Genomic DNA, 14,819 nt, shown 5'->3' on the forward strand with positions numbered 1-14,819 from the left:
TATCATCCACAGTGATGATGGCCTATTTTGAAATTAGGTATGCCTAACTTGGTGTTTGAGGGTATTAAAAACAAAACAATTTATTGAGACAATATGTGTGGGCGTAGGCATTTTAAGCATATTCTATAATGATATTCGATAGGCTATCTGTTGGTAGCCTATAAACTTGAAGAAATAATGATGTCCAGCTAAAGAATAGCACTACAACACTCTTCCAGACGTTTATAGCTTGTGTGATTCCATGATTAGCCTGCCTACGCAAGAGCCATGTGCGCTGGGTACACACACATCCACCCAACACACACAGGCTCTGTCTGGATGCACACACCGCACTCACGCCAGTCACACACACACACGTGTTGGTGTGTTTCATGTGCTGCAGATTAGTCAATGAAAAGGTAGAGTCAGTGGGAGGTATCATCCATGCTAGCACCTTGCAACAACTCGCAGGAGAGGGCTGTTTCTGCATCACTTGATTTTTCCTATTAAAAAAAAGCATGTTTGGCTTCATGAATATTTCACCCTTTGCCGTACATCTTTGTATGGTCTATTTGACCAACTTTGTATGTTAACCATCTTCACCACATTGCATTGTATCAAGAAATATACCGAATAAATAAGCTGAAATAAAAGATCCCAGAAATGTTCCAGATGCACAAAAAGCTTATTTCTCTCAAATTTAGTGCACAAATTTGTTTACATCCCTGTTAGTTAGCATTTCTCCTTTGCCAAGATGATCCATCCACTTGACAGGTGTGGCATTTCAAGAAGCTGATTAAACAGCATGGTCATTACACAGGTGCACCTTGTGCTGGGGACAATAAAAGGCCACTCTAAAATGTGTAGTTTTGTCACACAACACAATGCCACAGATGTCTTAAGTTTTGAGGGAGCTTGCAATTGGCATGCTGACTGCAGGAATGTCTTTTGCCAGAAAATTGAATCTCTACCATAAGCTGCCTCCAATGTCGTTTTAGAGAATTTGGCAATACGTCCAACTGGCCTCACAACCGCAGACCACGTGTAACCACATCAGCCCAGCTCAGGACCTCCACATCTGGCTTCAAAACCTGCGAGATGGTCTGAGACAAGCCAGCCGGACAGCTGATGAAACTGTGGGTTTGCACAACCAAAGGACTGTCAGAAACCATCTCAGGGAAGCTCATCTGCGTGCTCGTGGTCCTCAACAGGGTCTTGACCTGACTGCAGTACGACGTCGTCACTGACTTCAGTGGGCAAATGTTCACCTTCGATGGCCACTGGCACGCTGGAGAAGTATGCTCTTCATGGATGAATCCTGGTTTCAACTTTCCCGGCAGATGGCAGACAGGTGTATGGACTTGTGTGGGCGAGCGGTTTGCTGATGTCAACCTTGTGAACAGAATGCCCCATGGTGGCGGTGGGGTTATGGTATGGGCAGGCATAAACTACGGACAACCAACACAATTGCATTTTATCAATGGCAATTTGAATGCACAGAGATACCGTGATGAGATCCTGAGGCCCATTGTCATGCCATTCATCTGCAGCCATCACCTCATGTTTCACCATAACGCACGGCCCCATGTCACAAGGATCTGTACACAATTCCTGGAAGCTGAAAATGTCCCAGTTCTTTCATGGCCTGCATACACACCAGACATGTCACCCATTGAGCATGCTTGAGATGCTCTGGATTGACGTATACGACAGCGTGTTCCAGTTCCCGCCAATATCCAGCAACATCGCGCAGCCATTGAAAAGGAGTAGGACAGCATTCCACAGGCCACAATCACCAGCCTGATCAACTCTATGTGAAGGAGATGTCGCGCTGAATGAGGCAAATGGTGGTCACACCAGATACTGACTGGTTTCTGATACACGCCCCTACCTTTTTTAAGGTATCTGTGACTAACAAATGCATCTGTATTCCCAGTCATGTGAAATCCATAGATTAAGGCCATATGAATTTATATGAACTGTAACTCAGTAAAATCTTTGAAATTCTTGCATTTATTTTAGTTCAGTGTATAATGTGCAATGGATTTCTGAAAATATCTTTTATCTTCTAAAATAATGGATTTTCTATTCTGCTTTCTGCAAATATCTAGGATTTGTACATTTATAATATGATAATGATACTACAGCATGTTGCGTATCATGCCAAATCATCCTATTCTCCCATTTTCCTATGAGGATTTTCTCTTTCCTCATAGCGTCATCGTCATCATGTCAGTACTAGCAACGCATTCATGCGTTCACATATATGTGAAATAAATACCTCAGCCATTCAAGGCATCGGGCTCCCTCACATCATCTTCAAACTTGGTGCATATGGTGCAGCCTCAACCCCCCGCCTCCAACCCAACCAGCCCCCACCTGTCTCCTCTACCATGGGCCAATGAGCTCTGTCCCCCTGTCCCAGCCTCTGATGCAGCAGGCCACCGATCGGCTCCTTCCTTTAGGCAATATGGAAGGGGGGGGTGGAGTTGGGAGTTTACACACAGAGCAGGCAGAATAGTGCTGCTGAGGGAGAGAGGCAGGAGTCGTTTCTCGGCCATGCTCCCCAGCACCCCGCATCCTCACCCTGGCTTTCGCGCTTCCTTTTGCGAGCAAACTCTTATCTTTGCCCATTCCTGTAGCATGTGGATAAAGGCTTTCTTGTGGACTGTCTGCTTGCAGTGGAATTGAGGAGTTCAGGCAAGCAGGACAGGAGCACGGAGTGTGTTCTGCTTGTACAGTACCAGGGACCGTAAACACAGTACAGTAGCTAGAGGAAGGAATCTGGTCTTTAATTCATTTCTTTCTACTCCATGATTTATTTGGTGCTGAAATGCCCGAAGTCAATTACTTGTTTTTTGTGTCGAGGATGTACATTGAGGTAAGATGGGCTGGGCTGGGATGCACTTGTGTAGTACAGGTGTCCTTGTTTGCAGAGTTCTTTGCAGTTAGTTGGGAAGTGATGCTGTCTTTGCAGCGTGTGTGTGTGGGCATGTATATGTATATGAGTGTGTGTGTGTGTGCATCCAGGAGTGCATGAGCGTGGAGTGAGTCCATAAAGTCCATTCATGTATGTGCATGCAGATGTGTCCCTTTATCTTTGTGTGTGTGTGTGTGTAAGAAGTGTGCGTGTCTCACATATGGTTGATTCTACAGAAGTGGTGCAAATTGCAGTCCCATCTCAAAAACACAATTAAAAATATAAAAAAAGTTCAATCTCCAAACATTTATTTACATCATGGTATGTTCTAATTTAATCCAAGGCAATAGCAAATATATTGTTAAATTAATACAGTACAAAGTCATAGATTATACTCTATATGTCTACCTGATGAAGATGTGTGCTGAAAGTTTGGGGAAAATACTATACAAATGGGATTCTTTTTTTTCTTCCAACCCCCAATTTGCACCACTTCTGTAGAGTGACCCATATAAAGTGAGCTCCAAAAGTACTGGGACAGAGACACATGTTGTTTTGGCTCTGTACTCCAGCACTTTGGATTTGAAATGACACAATGACTGAGGTTAAAATGCAGACTTAGGGTATTTTTGTCTATATTGGGTGAACTGTTTAGAAATTACAGCTCTTTTTGTACGTAGTCCCTCCATTTTAGGGGACCTAAAGTATTGGGACAAATTCATTTATAAGCCTGTTAAAGTAGTACAACTTTGCCCAATAGAAATTAATGGTAAATAATGTATTGTGTCATTTTGGATTGACTTTAATTGTAAATAAGAATATGTTTCTGAACACTTCTACATTAATGTGGATGCTACCATGATTACGGATGGTCCTGAATGAATCGTGAATAATGATGAGTGAGAAAGTTACAGAATCACAAATATCACACCCCCTCAAAAATGCTAACCTCCCCTGTTATTGTAATGGTGAGAAGTTAGCATGTCTTGGGGTTATGATATTTGTGAGTCTAACTTTCTCACTCATCATGGTAGCATCCACATGAATGTAGAATTATTTAGAAACATATTCTAATCTTATTTATAATAAAAGTGACTCCAAAATGACACAATGGGGGGACTGCATACACAAAAAGTGCTGTAATTTCTAAACGCTTCAACCGATATGGATGAAAATACCCTCAAATTAAACTCATAGTCATTGCATCATTTCAAATCCAAAGTGCTGGAGTACAGAGTCAAAAGAACTAAAAATGCGTCACTCTCCCAATACTTTTGGAGCCCACTGTATATATATCTGTGGGTGTGCGTCTTCAGAGCAGACTGACGCTGTTTCAGACAGGGGGAACTCTATTATCCTTGTGTATGATGATTACATAATACATTATTTGATCATCTTCTGCACCTATGAAGGAAGCGTTCTCTACTCAGCCTCCGCTGTAAGCTCCTCTTAATGGAGATATTCTAGCCAGCCTGTACTCTAGCCACTATGAGTGAAGCACAGGGAACAATGAAGGTACACTACATGAAACTAAAGCGTCACTTGATTGACTGTCACCGAGGGGGCGGGCTCATACTAGAGCTAGATGATGACTGGCAGTCCGGAGTACCAATCAAGACTGTTTACTCTTGCTGAGCAGCCTAGGGCCCACCTAACGTAGCAGGGGTGAAAGAAACACCTGAAACTAGATTGCCTACATACTGAGGTGCATTCAGTTCCCTTGAACGTTTGCTACGTTGCGGAGCGGTTTGTACATTTCCCCAGAACGTTCTTGAACAGACTTTGAGGTACAAAAAGTATGTGGACACGTGCTCGTCGAACATCTCATTCCAAAATCATGGCCATTAATATGGAGGTCCCCCCATTGCTGCTATAACAGCCTCCACTCTTCTGGGAAGGCTTTCCACTAGATGTAGGAACATTGCTGAGGGGACTTGCTTCCATTCAGCCACAAGAGTATTAGTGAGGTCGGGCAATAATGTTGGCCGATTATGCCGGGCTCTCAGTCGGCGTTCCAATTCATCCCATTTGATTGGGTTGAGGACAGGGCTTTGTGCAGGCCAGTCAAGTTTTTCCACACTGATCTCGACAAACCATTTCTGTATGGACTTTGTTTTGTGCACGGGGGCATTGTCATGCCGAAACAGGAAAGGGCCTTCCCCAAACTGTTGCCACTAAGTTGGAAGCACAGAATCATCTAGAATGTCATTGTGTGCTGACGTTGCTTCCAGAGGCAGTTTGGAACTTGGTGGTGAGTGTTGCAACCGAGGACAGACGATGTTTACACGTTACGCGCTTCAGCATTCGGCGGTCTTGTCCTGTGAGCTTGTGTGGCCTACCATTCGCGGCTGAGCCATTGTTGCTCCTAGACATTTCCACGTCACAATAACAACACTTACAGTTGACCGGGGCAGCTCTAGAAGGGCAGAAATGTGACAAATTGACTTGTTGGAAAGGTGGCATCCTATGACAGTGCCACGATGAAAGTCACTGAGCTCTTCAGTAAGGCCATTCTACTGCCAATGTTTGTCTATGGAGATTGCATGGCGGTGTGCTCGATTTTATACACCTTTCAGTAACGGGTGTGGCTGAAATAGCCGAATCCACTAATTTGAAGGGGTGTCCACATACTTTTGTATAGATTTACATTTACATTTTAGTCATTTAGCAGACGCTCTTATCCAGAGCGACTTACAGTAGAGTGCATACATTTTATTACATTTTTACATACTGAGACAAGGATATCCCTACCGGCCAAACCCTCCCTAACCCGGACGACGCTATGCCAATTGTGCGTCGCCCCACGGACCTCCCGGTTGCGGCCGGCTGCGACAGAGCCTGGGCGCGAACCCAGCCCAGCCTGGGCGCGAACCCAGAGACTCTGGTGGCGCAGCTAGCAGTGCGATGCAGTGCCCTAGACCACTGCGCCACCCGGGAGGCCTCGTGTGTCACTAGATGTCACTAGTGTATATTTATAGAGAAGAGGACCCTGCATCTCAGAAAGACAATGGTGTTATTCTCATCCACTTCAGTAGAAAAGTTAATGCCAGCTACATAGTCTTGCAGAAGGACATACTCAGAAAAGGTTACATACAGCGTTCCAAAAGGGTTCTTCGGGTGTCCCCATAGGAGAATCCTTTTTGGTTCCAGGTAGAACCCTTTTGGGTTCCATGTAGAGCCCTCTGTGGAAGGAGTTCTTATGGAACCAAAAGGGGATCTTCAAAGGGTTCTCCTATGGGGAAAGCCAGAGAAACCAATTTTAGGTTCTAGATAGCACCTTTTTTTCTAAGAGTGTATTATTTCAGCTGTGGTTGGTCAGCAAGTGACACACCATTTACTGCATACTACTAAATGTCTCATAGTGTACTGTACATGTGCCTACCATGTGTATGTCTACTGTCTATAGTAGAAAGTATATTGGTACAGTCAGAGTGATGCGGTGTGTTGTGTTGTTGTTTGTCTCCCCAGTTCAAGAGGATGCTGAACAGGGAGCTTACTCAGCTATCAGAGACCAGCAGATCAGGGAACCAGGTGTCAGAGTTCATCTCCAGCACCTTCCTAGGTACGTCTCTCTCTCTCTCTCTCTCTCTCTCTCTCTCTCTCTCTCTCTCTCTCTCTCTCTCTCTCTCTCTCTCTCTCCACAAGCCTTCACTGACTGACTGTGCTAGTAGAGACCTGTAATGTGGACCTAATAGTTACTAATGTATACGTATTGTATAGTAGTGACATGTCATTACACCAATACAATATAATTCCATGTAACCACATGATATCTGTGGCACTTCAACTCAATATAAAGTGGCACCAGCCCTAGTTTCAATAGACAACCATTCTGAACCTATGGTTATCACGGTGTCAATGTGTAATAACGCACCGTGTCTGTCCGTACCACAGAAAAGCAACACGACATGGAGATCATGTCTCTGCCCACCAAGGAGAAGAAGGAGAAGACGGACAAGAAGAAGCGCCCCATGTCCCAGATCGTGGGGGTAAAGAAGCCTATCCTGATCCCCAGTGTGGCCCCCTCCAGCATTCCCCGCTTCGGTGTCCCTTCCAGTCAGGAGAGCCTCCTTGCCAAGGTAGTCTACACAACCCTTCTTTTCTGACGATTTAACTAGAACATACCTCCCTTTTAGGGTTCTGTTCTGTCACAAGTTGTCACTTATGACAGGATCTAGTAGTCCCCAGCACATTTTGGGGGTAAAGGATCTGTTGTTCTTTCTAACTGAAATGTTTTTCCATCTGGCAGGAGTTGGAAGAGATCAACCAATGGGGTGTGGATATTTTCAAAATATCTGAATATTCTGCGAATCGTCCACTGACGGTGGCGATGTATTCCATTTTCCAGGTATATCATCCGTCTGCGTCCACAAAGATACTGTTTGGGAAACTTAGATGATGTCACTGTTGTCTTGAAGGATAAAAAGTGTGTTTTATATGATTCAAATGACATTTCTCTAAATAGAATGATCTCTAATTAAGTAGTCTCTCTCCCCCTTCTATGTTTCCTCTATAGGAGCGAGAGCTGCGGAAGTCCTTCAAGATCCCTGCAGACACCTTCATCACCTTCATGATGACCCTGGAGGACCACTACCACCACGACGTGGCCTACCACAACAACATCCATGCTGCAGACGTGGTCCAGTCCACCCACGTCCTTCTCTCCACCCCCGCCCTGGAGGTACGTCAATACAATACAACTTTTTAGCTAGAAACTGACAATACTGTATTTTTAATACTGTATTGTTGTTACGTCTATGTATGAGTCCCACACACATACAGTATTTACCTGCATTAACATCCCTGTGTTTCTCCCATCTCTGCAGGCTGTGTTCACTGACTTGGAGATCTTGGCTGCTCTGTTTGCCAGTGCTATACATGATGTGGACCATCCGGGGGTGTCCAACCAGTTCCTCATCAACACCAGTGAGTTCACATGGGGCACTAGGATGTAGATGTTTCAAATCTTGGAATCCTTTGTGTGTCCACATTAAAATCAATTCACGGGCCACATATGGCCCGCACGCCACCAGTTTGAGACCCCCTGCTGTAGAATATCTCTCTTTGTGTGTGTGCGTATATATCTGTCTTTGTCTGTAGAACACTGTTCCATTCTCTCCTGTGTGTCCGTTCAGACTCAGAGCTGGCCCTGATGTATAATGACGTGTCAGTCCTGGAGAACCACCACCTGGCTGTGGGCTTCAAGCTGCTGCAGGAGAACAACTGTGACATCTTCCAGAACCTCAGCAAGAAACAGAGACAGTCCCTACGCAAGATGGTCATAGACATGGTGTTAGCCACAGACATGTCCAAACACATGAACCTGCTGGCGGACCTGAAGACCATGGTGGAGACCAAGAAAGTGACCAGCTCTGGAGTGCTGCTGCTGGACAACTATGGAGATCGCATCCAGGTTAGACTTCGAAAGAATCCCATTCATTCTCTTAGCAGGGATTCGTATTCAGCATAACTGATGTGAATTAGATGATAATATGGCCATTTTGGCAGACACTTTCATCTCAAGCATCTTACAGTTAACCCATTCATTCAGTGTATTTGGCATATTCAGGAATTGAACCCCAAAACATTTGCCTAAACTGACAGCACCATGCTCCAACCAACTGAACCATTGGGAACATATTACTGTCATATCACCGCACCTGCTGTTTCGACCTCTGAATGCTCAGATATGAAAAGCCAACAGACATTTACTCCTGAGGTGCTGACTTGTTGCACCCTCACTGTGATTACTATTTGACCCTTATGGTCATCTATGAACTTTTGAACATCTTGAAGAACGATTTGGCCTTAATGGGTATCTACTCTCAAAATCTCCACCCAGCACATCCAGAAATGGACTGGGCCACCCCTCGGATCCTGGTTCCTCTCTAGGTTCCTGTCTTTCTAGGGAGTTTTTCCTAGCCACCGTGCTTCTACATCTGCATTGCTTGATCTTAGTTTTTTTTGGGCTGTGTTTCTGTACAAAGCACTTTGTGACAACTGTTGATGTAAAAAGGGCTTTATAAAATAGATTGGATTGATTGACTGACTGATATGATTCTTTGCACCGTTTTGCACCGTTTCATTCCTCAATGCTCAATAAGAAGTGGTTTTGGGTTTCTCCAGGTCCTCCAGAACATGGTTCACTGTGCTGACCTCAGTAACCCCACCAAACCCCTGGAGCTGTACCGCCAGTGGACCGACCGCATCATGGTGGAGTTCTTCACCCAGGGGGACAGGGAGAGGGACAAGGGCATGGAGATCAGCCCCATGTGTGACAAACACAACGCCTCCATCGAGAAGAACCAGGTACGGTTACGACACACACAAGCACAGAGACACAGATACACACTATGTACACATGCATAGAGAGACATACGCTGTCTGTTTCGGAAAGGTCTGCCTCTCTGGCAAATATGTCAATGAATATATTCCTCTTCCCCTCCAGGTGGGCTTCATAGACTACATCGTTCATCCTCTATGGGAGACGTGGGCCGACCTGGTCCATCCCGACGCCCAGGAGATCCTAGACACGCTAGAGGACAACCGTGAGTGGTACCAGAGCATGATCCCCCACAGCCCATCGCCTACCCCCGAGGCCCAGGACAAGGTGGGCCTGCCTGGGGGAGCCATTGGGGCCGGAGGGGGTGGATCTTCCATCGGAGACAAATTCCAGTTTGAGCTGACCCTAGAGGAGGAAGGCGAGTCCGACACAGAGAGCCCCCCAGAAGAGGAGGAGGGGTACAGTAGCACTGGGGCGGAGCCTTCTAGAACTGACCCGGACAGCAGACTCCATTCCGTGTCTGCCACTGCTCACCCACACTATCAGGGGCTTTCCAAAATGGCCACCTCTGTCCTCAATCTCGGTGGCACGACTTTGTCCACCGACTCTGACCCAGAAAAGGAGGCAGCCGAAGACAAAGAACATGACCAAGAAGGTAATGCCGGTGTGAGGCGCTTCAGGCTAGGTACATAACACCAGTGCAATGTTCTTTTTTGTTCGTTTTTTGTTGTTGATTGTCTGTGCCTCCCCCTGAACCCTTTACCCCACATCTTTGGCTTCCTTGGAGTGAATGGCAGGACAAAGCTGAGGTAGAGAACGTAAAGGGGGTGCGTTCAGGAAGTCTGCACTTACACAGCAGTCACCTTGCACTGGAGAGACGAGAGCCCCACAGTTCCTATTTGTTAGGTTGCAGAGAACAGGAAACCCGTGCTTTTGAGCTGGTCTTTTGTGTTTTATCGATATGTTTCGGAGTTGAACATGCGTCACCGTGTTTGGCTTACGTTTTTCAGAGACGCTGAGATAACCAACCATCCTGTTTTGACAGCCAGGTCTACGACGAAGGAGCGAGGAATTTTGCGGGGACACGTCTTCCTTTATACTACTTATGACCGCTTGAAACAATTGACGGCGCTTTGAACTTAGTAACAACAAACACCATCAAGTATTTTGAGACTTTATGCCAAACAGCGCAATAAACAGGAATTTGGCCAATGGCAATGTTTGCCTGCCTTTACAACTGTTGATGATTTGATATTTTATTCAAGTCCTTTGCAGACCTTACCAGATATGTACCACAAAGGACAAAGTACAGAGCAGGCCTTCAGAATGGTTTGAGGAAGAGATTGTTTAAAATGCAGCAACAATACTTTTTGGGTACCACTGTTGCAACTGCTACTAGGTGCCTCGCAAGGGGTCTTGTGCTAAGATTGACTGAAGCAGCAGCAGCATTACAAACACTTAACAACTGGTTTAGGGTCAGTTCTTCCTCACACAGTCCTAACCTGAACTGTTACGTGTACACCTACAAAACCAACCCTGAGCCAGTCGTTATAGGGGCATAAAAGTAAGACAAAGCTATGCTGTTTGCACCTGGCGCCTCCCAGTGTTGAAATTCGGAATTGAAGTCAGCCCGTGTAATACAATTCAAGACATTGAAAATGCCCATACCTACTGTAAATTGACTATAGTTATGTTAATTGGATTGGGTTTAGCTATGGTTTTATTGTACCCAAAACAAGGACTTTAGTTAAGAATCAACCCTTTTCTGTATGATTTTATTTATTGGAAGTCACTCAAAGTGTATACATACTGCTTTATGCTGTAAATGTGTGTGTAGCATTAACCTTTTTACGGCACTCATTTTCATCAGTCTGCCTCCACTTTTAGCACTTTACAATTTAACTCACAGCCAATATCCTGCTTGAAAGGGCTTGTGCCAATCCATGAACACATTGGAGGAAGGTGTAACCAGCACTTACCGAGCCTGGCACATTAGGAGAACTGGTTGTTTTTTAGGGGAACCTGGACTAAGATAAGAACTGTTTGACAGTAGGTCTGTAGACAATGTCCTTTCAAGTCCATTATTGTTGTTACAATACAGTAGGTCTCACGTTTTCCACAGGTAACATCACCACTGGTCACATTTTCAACCAGTTGAATTACTAAATAAGATACATTGGTAGCATGTACTATGTCATCTGGGTTTGTGAAGAAAATGTGTAAGTTGTAATATTTGCCAAACTATTTCAGAGATGTGTGAAAGATGTGCCACTCAAGCGCAATTCTGTCATGGGCCAGTTCTCTGTGCCAGAATGTTTTCCCCCCTTTCCCTTTGTCATTGGTCAATATTCTGCTCTTCACAGGGACAAAGCCAATGACAGTACAAGTGCCAAGCAAGCATGACACAATTTGTACTGTAATTTCCATTTTGCCCCTAGCTAATTTCCATCAATGACTGACTGACAGCATTGTTGATCATGTCACCCTCCCTGTGTACTCGTTCTGTCCAGTAGGTTTTCGGTTTCAGAACAATAATCCCCTGATAACTGTACTTGTCTTAAAGAAGTGGTATGTTTGAATGGTTGGACGTTTTGATGAATTGAATTTGTAAAGAAACCAAAGCACTCTGTATGGTACTTTCACAAGTCTCTGCACGTCCAGCACAGTTGAGTGTAATGTAACTTGACGAATCCACGTTAGTTTTCTGTCTGTATTCTGGTATTATACGGCCTGATTATTACAATTGATTCACAGCACAGGCTGGACCACTGCAGCTGAAATAGGGGACTTGTTAGCTTATGGAATTGAACCTTTTTGTAACTAACCACAATATATTTTGATAAAGATACATGATTTTTTTTGCTGCAAGATTCATAAGGAGAGTTTTCAAGTAACTAAGATAAACTCATCTGTGGACGAAACACAAACATTGAACCGCCATCGTGGAGTAAATTTATGTTGTGTTTTTACGAAAGATCTAGAAATGAGACTTTCTGGAGCCTTATATTTGCATATGTTTTCTTTCAGCATAGATTTGATATAAGGTGGAGAGAAACCAGTGCCATGCATAACGTAGCTAAGGAGCACAAACAGTCAAGAACTCAAGCAAGCCTTTCTGCCTTCCTCAGCTGCCATGCAACATTTTTTCACCAGCCCTTGCAATGACTGTCTAACATTTATTGTTTTGTATATTTCATTTATTGTTTTGTATACTTTCCTCACAATGCTTTGTGTACAGTTTATTTATTATTTCTATATATATGTCCGAAATGAAGAACTATAGACTTTGTCGGAGGCGGAGTATTTATTTGTAGCTACCTTCCGAGCTTTGGGAGAAGAAAAAAAATGGGACAGATTTCAACTACAGTACTCAACCAAATGTTTTAGTTTCCCTATGTCTGCCATTAAAGAAAGGAAAAATACTCAAACTTTCAGGATTTTCTGGATAACATCAGTAGAGTAGGAGATCCCAGTTTCAGACACTCTGTTCCTATATTTCTCTCCTGACCAGGTCCCGGTTTCCCAAAAGCATCTCAAGGCTAAATTGAACTTAGCCTTATGATGCTTTTGGGAAACTTGGCCCAGAACACCTGTCTACAGTCTCGACAATCCAAACACAACTGTTTACTACGGGTTTCTAAGCGCTTACTGTTACTGTACGCCTGTCCACCTTTTCAATAAAGGAGTCTTCATGCCTTTGACATCATGGATGCTTATTGGAAATAATGTTGACCATGGAATTCTACAATAATACGCATGTTTTTTTCCCAATGACACTGAATTCGGATTACATTATGTCATCTAAGTGTATTTCAATAGGAAATTGTTTAAACAATCATTCTAAATAAAAACATATTTATGTTGCCTACAGTCATACTAGCAAAGGATAGATGGAAAAATAATTGAATCAGGAGCTATCAGTGGGGCGATGGGTTGGGCCCAGTGATGTACAGTTGAAGTCGGACGTTTACTTACATCTTAGCCAAATACATTTAAACTCAGTTTTTCACAATTCCTGACATTTAATCTGAGTAAAAATTCCCTGTCTTAGGTCAGTTAGGATCACCACTTTATTTTAAGAATGTGAAATGTCAGAATAATAGTAGAGAGAATGATTTATTTCAGCTTTTATTTCTTTCATCACATTCCCAGTGGGTCACAAGTTTACATACTCTCAATTAATATTTGGTAGCATTGCCTTGAAATTGTTTAACTTAGGTCAAACGTTTCGGGTAGCCTTCCACAAGCTTCTCAAAATAAGTTGGGTGATTTTTGGCCCATTCCTCCTGACAGAGCTGGTGTAACTTAGTCAGGTTTGTAGGCCTCCTTGCTCGCACATGCTTTTTCAGTTATGCCCACACATTTTCTATAGGCTTGAGGTCAGGGCTTTGTGATGGCCACTGCAATACCTTGACTTTGCCATTTTGCCACAACTTTGGAAGTATGCTTGGGGTCATTGTCAATTTGGAAGACCCATTTGCGACCAAGCTTTAACTTCCTGACTGATGTCTTGAGATGTTACTTCAATATATCCACATCATTTTCCTGCCTCATGATGCCATCTATTTTGTGAAGTGCACCAGTCCCTCCTGCACTAAAACACCCCCACAACATGATGCTGCCACCCCCGTGCATCATGGTTGGGATGGTGTTCTTCGGCTTGCAAGCCCCCCCCCCCCCCCCCCCCCCTTTTTCCTCCAAACGTAACGGTGGTCATTATGGCCAAACAGTTCTATTTTTGTTTCATCGGACCAGAGGACATTTCTCCAAAAATTTCAATCTTTGTCCCCATGTGCAGTTGCAAACCGTAGTGTGGCCTTTAATGGCGGTTTTGGAGCAGTGACTTCTTCCTTGGTGAGTGTCCTATAGATACTTTTGTACCTGTTTCCTCCAGCATCTTCACAAGGTCCTTTGCTGTTGTTCTGGGATTGATTTGCACTTTTCGCACCAAAGTACGTTCATCTCTAGGAGACAGAACGCGTCTCCTTCCTGAGCGGTATGACGGCTGCATGGTCCCATGGTGTTTATACTTGCATACTATTGCTTGTACAGATGAATGTGGTACCTTCAGGCATTTGGAAATTGCTCCCAAGAATGAACCAGACTTGTGGAGGTCTACATTTTTTCTCTGACGTCTTGGCTGATTTCTTTTGATTTCCCCCATGATGTCAAGCAAAGAGGCACTGAGTTTGAAGGTAAGCCTTGAAATACATCCACAGGTACACCTACAATTGACTCAAATTATGTCAATTAGCCTATTAAATAGCCTATTAAATAATCTGTCTGTAAACAATTGTTGGAAAAATGACTTGTGTCATGCACAAAGCAGATGTCCTAACTGACTTGCCAAAACTATAGTTTGTTAACAAGAAATTTGTGGAGTGGTTGAAAAACGAGTTTTAATGACTCCAACCTAAGTGTATGTAAACTTCTGACTTCAACTGTAGCTCAGCATTCAAAACCATAGTACCCTCCAAGCTCATCATTAAGCTTGACGCCCTGGGTCTAAACCCCGCCCTGTGCAATTGGGTCCTGGACTTCCTGACAGACCATCCCCAGGTGGTGAAGGTAGGAAACAACATCTCCACTTCACTGATCCTCAACACTGGGGCCCCACAAGGGTGCGTGCTCCGCCCC

At 44.1% G+C, this 14,819-nt stretch overlaps 1 protein-coding gene across 6 annotated transcripts in view; it reads left to right on the plus strand.

Moving 5' to 3' along the window:
• The window catches only part of LOC120055802 (cAMP-specific 3',5'-cyclic phosphodiesterase 4D-like), a 61,505-nt gene extending 48,622 nt beyond the window's left edge, over positions 1-12,883 (plus strand). For 5 of the 6 annotated variants that reach the window (XM_039003776.1, XM_039003777.1, XM_039003778.1 and 2 more), the window contains 9 exons: positions 6,368-6,461; positions 6,794-6,978; positions 7,149-7,247; positions 7,416-7,580; positions 7,726-7,825; positions 8,035-8,312; positions 9,026-9,208; positions 9,348-9,837; positions 10,228-12,883. In XM_039003776.1, the coding sequence (XP_038859704.1) occupies positions 6,368-6,461; positions 6,794-6,978; positions 7,149-7,247; positions 7,416-7,580; positions 7,726-7,825; positions 8,035-8,312; positions 9,026-9,208; positions 9,348-9,837; positions 10,228-10,319 (1,686 nt within the window). In that variant the 3' untranslated portion in view covers positions 10,320-12,883. The remainder of the gene's footprint in view (positions 1-6,367; positions 6,462-6,793; positions 6,979-7,148; positions 7,248-7,415; positions 7,581-7,725; positions 7,826-8,034; positions 8,313-9,025; positions 9,209-9,347; positions 9,838-10,227) is intronic. The other variant, XM_039003780.1, reaches the window with a different exon arrangement.
• The last annotated feature ends 1,936 nt before the right edge of the window (positions 12,884-14,819 follow it).

This window comes from Salvelinus namaycush, chromosome 11 (genome assembly GCF_016432855.1).
Source record: "Salvelinus namaycush isolate Seneca chromosome 11, SaNama_1.0, whole genome shotgun sequence".
Taxonomy (NCBI): Eukaryota; Metazoa; Chordata; class Actinopteri; order Salmoniformes; family Salmonidae; genus Salvelinus; species Salvelinus namaycush.